Source organism: Oryctolagus cuniculus, chromosome X (assembly GCF_964237555.1).
Source record: "Oryctolagus cuniculus chromosome X, mOryCun1.1, whole genome shotgun sequence".
Lineage (NCBI taxonomy): Eukaryota > Metazoa > Chordata > Mammalia > Lagomorpha > Leporidae > Oryctolagus > Oryctolagus cuniculus.
Genome location: NC_091453.1, coordinates 43472750 through 43482102, shown reverse-complemented (window position 1 = coordinate 43482102; position 9353 = coordinate 43472750). Strand labels below are relative to the sequence as shown.

General features: G+C 42.7%; 1 protein-coding gene across 6 annotated transcripts in view; it reads left to right on the top strand.

Moving 5' to 3' along the window:
* Positions 1-2089: 2089 nt before the first annotated feature.
* LOC100358984 (vascular endothelial growth factor receptor kdr-like) overlaps positions 2090-9353 on the top strand; it is a 291681-nt gene continuing 284417 nt past the window's right edge. For 2 of the 6 annotated variants that reach the window (XM_051827734.2, XM_051827731.2), the window contains exons 1-2: positions 2090-2516; positions 2726-2855. In XM_051827734.2, the coding sequence (XP_051683694.2) occupies positions 2783-2855 (73 nt within the window). In that variant the 5' untranslated portion in view covers positions 2090-2516; positions 2726-2782. The remainder of the gene's footprint in view (positions 2517-2725; positions 2856-9353) is intronic. The other 4 variants (XM_070067438.1, XM_051827733.2, XM_070067437.1 and 1 more) reach the window with 2 other exon arrangements.

Below are 9353 nucleotides of genomic sequence, written 5' to 3'. Positions count from 1 at the left end.
AATGCTTTTCCCGATGTTCCTAATTGAATATTCTCTAAGACTGTAGCAAAAATCAGGGAGTCTCATCTGGGCGAAACTAGATGTACTTTGTTTCAGAAAAAACCAGCTTTTCTGAAACTGAATTCAGTGAAGGGTTGTCTCCATAAGAGGCAGCTGAGATACTTAATTTAACCTGGGGTGGTACTGCACAACCACACAGATTGCCCGAGAAGCAAAGCCTGTAACTTCTACCTCGTTGCAAATATACTCTAACTTGAGTTCCTCATAAAGTGTATGATCACTCCCAAGTTCTTCCCAAGTATACCTCCTGCTTCTCAGTCTAGTTCTTGTTTCACTGAGTGCCTTCAATTTTCTTATGGTTAATTTAGTAGATTTGTTATGAGTGAAACAGTGGCGGAGAAAAGATTACCTCCATTCTTTGTCTCACGAGGAAGAAGAATTTAGGGGCAGACAAGGCAAAGAGGCAAGATGTACTTAAAACCAAGATTTATTTACGTCAGAGACCTTCAGCCAGAGTGACTTGGAGTGGGGCTCCAAGGGAGGAAAAGCCCAAAGGGACTGGTGGTAGTAATGTTTTTAAGCACAATTTTAGGGAAGAAAAAACTTGACAATCAGCTTGACATTCAGTTATAAGGTAAGGACAAAACCCATCAAAAGACCTGATCTGTAATCTTATTTGCTGAGAGGTGGGATAGGTAACTTGTTTTTACAGTAAACTGTGAGCTCAGAAGGAAGGAATGACTACTCCCTTGCTATTCTCATAATAAAATTGGCAGCTCCCAAGGACTGGGGCAGGCATTTTTGACCTAGCTAAAGATAACTTTTGGGGAAAGCAAGCATTTTGCACCCTCAATTTACCAATCTGCCTGCCTATTAACCTGATTACTCATGGTTTCACACACTTTCTGACCACCACTTCCTTGTTTGAAAATGGTGATTCGTAAAATGATTCCAAATGAACTGCTTATTGTGCAACTACTTACTTTATGAGAGCCAAAATGGGGACACACATATGTTAAAATGGAAAGGAATGGACTGACCTTTAAAGTCACAAGATTCTAGCCTTGATAGTGATCACTGAGTGAGCTTGGACATGTCTTTTCTGTTCTCTGTACTTCTGTTTCTCTAACTGTATAAATTGAAGCGGTTAATTTTGAAAAATGCTTGAATATGTGCCCAATGTTATTAGTCTTTTACATCACTAAAGTGTTTGACCTGCACAATCTGATGGTTTTGAATATTAATTCTGGAATCAAATCACCAAGCTGTAGCTGCTTGGTGGGGGGTCAGTTATTGATTCTTTCTCTGCTTTAGTTTCTCTTGACTGGCAGCCTGAGAGAAAGGAAGAAGATGGTGTAGGCAGCGGAGTCCAGGTCCCCTAAGTCTATCTTGGGGGTACTCAGAGGACTCCCTGGATTTTCTTTTTACAGTTTTAAGGAGGCTAAGTAGAGGTAAGTGGAACTAAGGGAGCAAGTTGTGATTAATCCTTTCTCCTACAAAGTCCAAGGGAAATGGGTATCCTGCTCTCCTCTTTCCATAGCCCAAGCTCCTATCTTCATTGGGAAGACAGAGGAGTGGAAAGATGAAATGCTTTCCAGTGTAGGCACCCATTCTGTCCTGCTGTGTTACCTATGGAAACGCAAATAACCTCTCTGAGCCTTTGTTTCCTCTTTTGTAATACAAAAGGTTAGGACTAGAGATCTGTAGGAGTCTCCATGGGCTCTCACTGTCTGAAATTCTCCAGTTAATGAGTCCCCAACACCCACTTGCTTTGAGTTTCTAGCTATTTACAGATTGTTTACCAATTACTTCCCTAAAATCTGCATCTCTATAGCCCCACCAGCCTCCAGACAGCTTTCCTCTCCACCTTTCTTTACCTGGTCTGGCCACAGCAGAGTGTGGCACCCATCTGTCGCCAACCTTTGCCCTCAAAGCAGGGGCAGTCTCTCAGACTTTCTGCCTCTGAAGGCCATAGTTGAGCTCCAGAACTGTCTTCTTGGAGCACACCCACGTTGACGTCTGTGTTTCCTTTCCTTCCCTGAGACAAGCCCCCACACCCTTCCCGATCCTGCCCCACGTCCGGGCCAAGGGGAAATCGGCCTGGGGGAGGGGGCCGGTGGGCTCTGGAGAGGAGGAAAGGGAAATGCAGCCGCATTAGGCACTCCCTGCCTACTGCACGACAGCTTGATTCAGCTCTAGGGCCCTCACTCTGCTCTGGGTGTTTTCCTGGCTGGCCGCACTAGCCGCCTCTGGCTTTGCGAGGACGGTTGCCTTCCTCTAGGCTTCCCACCCGTGTCCCTCCCTCTTTCCCGGCCTTGCGCCAGGCTGCACCGAGCTTCCTCCTTCCGTACTTTGCCATCTCCTCTCACTCTTTTCTGCAGAAAGTTGGGAGTGCCTCGGAGAAGCGGAGCGGAACCTGTGGTGTCACAGGATTGGTGTAGGGGCTCCCCAGGAACGCAGACAGCTCACCTGCTGCCAAAGGTTATCAGAGAATTGGGAGCCTGGGTGAGACAGGGGTAAGCAGAGAGTGAGAGTGCTGGGAGAGACTGCCTAGGCATTGACTGGTTCCAAATCAAGGAAGAGAAGGCTGCCCGGGGCTAGCGGGGAGGGGAAAGGAGCCCTGGGGCCAGATTTCAGGGGTAAGAGGAGAGAGGTGAGAGGACACTGTTTAGACTCCTTGCTGAAAAACCTTGGTTCTAACTCCCTGCCTTTTCACCGGACTAAGGAGTGAAAGAACGCAGGAGGGAGCGAGCGCTCCGCGCGCTGCCCCTGGCGTCCTAGGATGCTCGCGCCACACCACGGTGCCTTCACTACACTGGCCTCCTGCTTCCTGCTCGCTATCCTTGGGACTCCAGGTAAGTGATGTGGTTCCTCATAGCTGCCTGAGCGCCTTGTACTTTGCTCAGCCGCTCATCCCAGAGAAGTCTGGTCAGGAGCGCTGGAAAGATGATGCGAACTCTTCATTGGCCAATGTTCCACAGCCTACTGTGGTTGGAAGCTATTGGATTCAGCGGTGGAAGAGCAAAGGGTAAGAGCCTCCAGTCCACCACTGGGGTGACTGTGGGGCAAAGGCCCAAGCCTGTGCCAGTCTATGTGCACAGTGTTTGGTGGGATTTTGGCTTACTTTCTTACCAGGAAATAACACTCACTACAAAAAGGTGTTAAAAGCCCCCTCGTGGTGTGATGTCTTCATTTAGTTCAGGCTACCAAGCATTGCATTTCTCTACTGTTGTCTGGCCGTGTCTCCAAAGCTAGGACTGACCTCTCCACAGAGCCTCTATGCAGAGCAGAAGTATATCCACAAGAGTGTAAGTCCACAAATTTTGAGGAACTGAGCAGACAAAGGAAAACCAACAAACAAAACCAACAAACAAAAAGCACCCGTGTGGTCTTTCTTAGTCCTTTGGAAAGTGTGATGAAGAAAGAAAGGGGAAAAGTTAGGAGTTTAAAAGGTCAGGATTCAATTTGGTTTCTTTTGTGGAGGCAGTTACTTAAAATGTGTTGCCAGCCTTCCAGCCCAATATGTTTTAAATTATATTAAAATAATCCCATAAACAGACAAAAGTAAAGAAAGTAAACACACATCAACCATCCTCTGGGTGGGCCTTGGTCCTCTGGCAAGTAGGTGGCATCTGCTGCTTCAGGTGTTTTCCCAGTCCTGGAGACCATTGAAGGGCCTCAACTTTTTGCCCAAGATAAAGAGTGGAAGACATCCCATCTGTCCCTGCCTTTGCTGGAGTGCAAGATGGCCTTAGCTGCTCCCTTTTGAGCTCTCAAGACCTTAAAGTCTTTAGGAAAAAATCGCAGATACATAGCCTACCAGCAGATTCCCTTGACGCAGTAGATTAGGCAGTGTCTACTAGATATGAATGGAGAGTGTGGATAGTTTATTTTTCAGTTTCCAGCCGTATTTAACTTCAGCACCACTTTCTGTAGTTTCAGCATCCCCTCTTACCCTTACAGGTTCTGTGTTGAACCTAACTAATTCTTAGATTAGGTGCCAGGATTAGGGATTGTCACAGTGTGTCCTGGATTGAGCTATTTCAATTCTTAGGTTTTCTAAAAGTCCTTTGGGATCATTTATTCCATCATAGTGGGAAATGCTCATATACAATGTGATAATATATTATTCAGCAACTCTATTTCTTGGATTCGGTAGAAGAATGTAAAGAGCAGTAGATATTTGAATAGCTGGTCTTTTATCTTGGCTGTGCCATAAATCCACTGTGCTACAAACTCTTTATGCGTACTTCTGGTCTGAGCCTTGATTATCTTTTTTTAAAATGGATCATATTTTTCTTTGTCTTCCTTCTTCATTGTTGAAGAGAGAGAGTCATGTAAAATGAATAAATCATATATCGATAGAAAGGAGATACAATTCGCTATGGATTAGAGATGGAAAGAAAACACTTTACTGTTAAAATTCAGTCTAAATCCCATCTCATAGAATGGCTTCATTGGGTACTGAAAACAGTCATTAAGAAGTTACAGAAATGTCACATATGTAGTGATGGCTAATTGTGGTACTATCTCTCAAATAAAAAAAAGGAAAAGTCTAAAAATGTATGTTCTTGATTTTGGTTTTGGAAAGACTCTACAATTAATTTAGGAAATTGTTTTCAGAAACTTCTAGAAGAAAATCTACAATCGTTATGATATTATTGTTGGTATCCTGAAGATAGGACTTGCCAGAATAACAGCTCCTTTCTTCAATAGGATTCTGGAATGGAAGCAAAGAGAAATGGAGATATAGAATATTGGGGCTTTCTACGATATTGAGTACAGTAAATTTATGAGGATTTGTAAATGTTTAGAGTGACCTCAAAACCATTGGTTAGAGGGTAAATTGATGTTAGAATTTTAGAATGGCCACAGGTCGGAAGGACAATTTCTGTAGGACAAAAATGCTTAGCTTTGGTCTCATTCTTGTCAATATTTTTATATTTTAGTAAGAAGGCTATATGAATGGAATAATAGATAATCAGAAGAAAGGTAGAAAGAAGATATAGTCATTTATATAATTGGGATACAAAAAGGCAATATAATTTTTTAAAGCTTATTTTTATTTTATCTGGAAGCAGAGAGGGAGAGAGACATAAAGAGAGACTTTTTATCTGCTGGTTCACTCCCTAAATGACCACAAAAGCCAGGTCTGGGCTAGGTCGAAGCCAGGAGCCAGAAACTTCATCCTGATCTCCCACATGGGTGGCAAGAAACCAGTTATTTGGGCCATCTTCTGCTGCCTTCCAGGGGGCAATAAACAGCAGGATGCTAAATCAGAAACAACACTCTTATATAGGATGCCATTGTATCAAGCAGCAGCTTAACTTCCTGGGCCATAATGCTGGCCCTACAACAGGCATCTTCACTGCTGGGCCAAATGCTGGCTCCAGCAATATGAATTTTACTGTGCATAAACACAAGCTCTAATTAGGGTGCCCTTTCTCTAAGAAACAAGAGAAAGAAATAAGCCTTTAACGACAAAATGAGGAAGAAATGATTTATTATTACACATTTTTGGAAAAAAAACACTTTTCTGTTGGTTTGCACATGTATTATACTGTTGTCTTATATAAAACTTACAGGTACGTAAACACATTTTGATTTTAGATGATCTTGAATGAACAGTGTCTGCACCACGAAAAGGCATTAATACCACTGTCCTCTTCACTGATCAGATCATGCCCAGCATGCTATAGCCTGACTTTGTACCTCACGCTTTCAGAGGTACACTGATAGACTACAGCGATTTCAGAAAAGATTAAACAGGGTGGAGAGTGTCTTTGAAATATCTTGTAAGGAACAAAGAATCTGGTGACATTTGGCTGCAAGAAAAGATTTGAGGAAATGATTTGTGATGGGGTATGAAAGTTGTCTCAAAGTATCTGAAAGGTCTAGTCACAGGCAAGAACATCCTGATCATCCTACTTGCTCCAAATGAAACAGACCAGCTTGGGGGCCAGACAACTCCCACCACTGGGAGTTTTCAGACAAGAATACATGGTTCACAAGAAAGAAAGTTTGGCCGGCGCGGCGGCTTACTTGGCTAATCCTCTGCCTATGGTGCTGGCACCCCTGGTTCTAGTCCTGGTTGGGGCGCCGGATTCTGTCCCGGTTGCTCCTCTTCCAGTCCAGCTCTCTGCTGTGGCCGGGGAAGGCAGTGGAGGATGGCCCAAGTGCTTGGGCCCTGCACCCGCATGGGAGACCAGGAGAAGCACCTGGCTCCTGGCTTCGGATCAGCGTGGTGCACCGGCCACAGTGGCCATCGCGTGGTGAACCAACGGAAAAGGAAGGCCTTTCTCTCAGTCTCTCTCTCTCACTGTCCACTCCGCCTGTAAAAAAAAAAAAAAAAAAAAAAAGAAAGAAAGAAAGAAAGAAAGAAAGAAAGAAAGAAAGAAAGTTCCTGCTTCTTCCCTATGATAGTCTTGATGATATTTGAGATATCTTACTACTGTAGGCTAAACAACCCCTTGCTCTTCAATTCCTTCTGGTGTAAGATGGCTCTGAATCCTTTCTGCGTCTCAAGCATCCATCTCTAAGCATGATTCTATTTCTTTCTGTCTCATTTGAATCAGAGGATAAGAGACCTCAGACATGAAAAAGCAAAAAGTATTCTTTCTACCTGGCAATACTGTCAGTCCAAACTATACTCTAGCAATGATGGGGAAGAATTAAGACAGAAGCAGTTGAAGGAATGCAAGTTTGGGAGGTCTGTGGAATCTCAAATGGATTTCTTATTTGTCAGTCAAGGATTACGTGAGCTCATCAAGTAGTGACTGCTGTACATAGAGTTGGAGTTTTATACAAACAGTATAAGGCAGAAGAGAAATTGCTAAGTACAATTAGCTGAGACTTGGGCCTAGTGATTTTCAGAGCAAAAATTTATGGTGCCTGCAGGGGATTCATATTCCTAGGTACCTGCCTTTCTACTATTCCAAAAGGCCAAAGTAGAAGTTAGCTGTTTCTTAAAGATGTTATTTTCATGGTGGTGGGCTGAAGCAAATTATGGTGGTTTAGATCCAAGTTTCTAAATTGGAAGTTTTTGAAAAATCAAGAAACGTGTTTAATTGAATTTGATAGGTCTCCTGCCTAAAGGCAAAATAAGCTGGAATCTTAAAGATTTCAGCTGCATCTAAAAGTTTCAACTTCCTGTGCTTCTGTCGGGCAAGCAAAAACAGGGACACTGAATCTCAGTCTCTGCGGGAAAAGCGGAGTGTGAGCAGAGGCTTGCTTAGTGTAATGGTTCAGGGTCCATTATTATATTTTCCTTCTTTTTGTTGGCCCAAGACTCTTTGTTTTGAAGTCAGAACAGAAGCGCAGGAAGTTGAAACTTTTAGATGCAGCTGAAGTCTTGGAGATATGCAACTGGCCCAAGGCACACAGTAAGCATCACTCCACATTTGTGGGATGCAGATCCATCTCCTCAGATTGAGTCTAGTGTTTCTGGTTTCAGGTTGGAATGCTGTACTTGGCACTCCTGAGCTGTAGGGTTTCAGAAAAGGGGATGAGAGGGAGGCCAAATGAGTTAAAATTTGACCTCTATACCTGCACCTGCTTTGTCCTCCAACCAGAGCAGCTTTGTTCTTATTTACTTGATATATTGAGTTTTGATGTGGAAGTTCATTTGAAATGAGGATCCAAGTGCTAGAATGAAAAAGGGAACAAATAGACACCCATTGGAGTATATGATCTTTAAGGACTTTTCAATTTCTCAGAATTTGTGGGTCTCAAACATTGATTCTGAGGGAAGCTGGAATATCCAAGTAGTACTAGATCTTATGGTGTTGTTCCTGTCCTTCCCTTTTCTATTTGAAGGCACAGTCCCATTAAACAGTAAGATTTTTAACTTAATGACTTGGTACTTAAAGTGCCACAAAGTTTCTTGGAACTGTTCAAGAGCCAAACATTTATTCTGGAACCATAGAATCAAATATTCACATTCCTTGTGCCACTTATAGAATCATATGGCCACAGAGAGTCAGAGATGCAAGGTACATCTTAGTTTTCTTGGACAATCTAGTGTAACTGTTGTCACAGCATGACTGTTGTTTCTCAATTTGGGTGATAAATTATATGGTCACACTACTTTGAAGACTACTGGTCCTAAACTGTTCTGGAAACTAGAAGCCTGTGGAGAGCAAGAGACTTGCCCAAGGTCACACAGCAACTTAAAGGCATCTCTTGAAATCTGGTTAGAGCCACATACCTGATACTTTGTATGGTTAACATTGATCTGGTAAAATAAATATTTCTTTTTTATTTGTCTTGAAGAATTTCCCACCAAACACTCTTTCACCCACTTCCCAGTACTGCTCTGCAAATCCACTAGGCCCAACCTGAAAATTTGTTGTTTCCTAGCTGTACTTTCCCAAAGATTATCAGATCAAATAACTATGCAAAGAGCTGTATGACTTCTTCCAGAATTTCCAGGAATTTCTTGGTTCAAGTGTTAAGGTAGCTAGGTAGATATTAGCCTATGTGTGTAAGAGGGGCAAACGAAATGGGGATTTTTAGGGAAAATAGAAATAAAGTAGAAATTTTTAAAGAAAATGAAATTTTGTACAATAGACCCAGGAAACAAGCCCCCCAAACAGACCAGCAATTACATCTGAAGTAACTGCTTTTGTTCAGTAACCCTCTTAAATGGGTTTTAGCCCCTTCCCTGGAGGTGTCTCAGGGAATCCCCCTGTCCTGCGCCAAGGGGGTTGTAAGGTCTGATAACACTTTTCTCTGTCTCACTTATGAATTCTTTCTTGTGTGACAACAACCCTTGAGTAGCTGATTTCCAGTAACACAAACAATACTGGAAAGTCTGGCTACCAGACAAGTCTCTCTTCAGTGGAGACTGTATTTCCTCACTTCTTTGTGGAGCCCAGTTCCCTTCCTGGTGTGAATTCATTTCAGCAGAATAATAGACTCCTGGCTACAGGCAGGAGACTGTGAAAAAGATTCAAAACTTAGTCTTTTCCTTATCTCATTCCTTGTCCAGTTCCTGCTTTTACATCACTAGCATAGGAGACAATTTGTTCCATTGCAGGAAAACACTATTAGAAACTTCATGCTTATGTTCAATTTGTATCTTTTCTCCCTGTGGCTACTACCCACTAACCCAAAATGTAAACCCCTACTGTGGGCTGTGCACAATCTAATTGGCTTTACTCTCTCCAGAGTATCATCACAGAGATGCAAATATGGAAGGAAGTTAACATTTATTAAGTATCTACTATGTGCCAGAACACTTTAATAGCTTATTTAATCCTCATTGTAAGAACATCACAAAACACACCAAACACTGAAGTTAGAGAAAATTTTTATTGTTAGGTGGAGGAAGCCTGACTGGCTGGGGGAAGAGG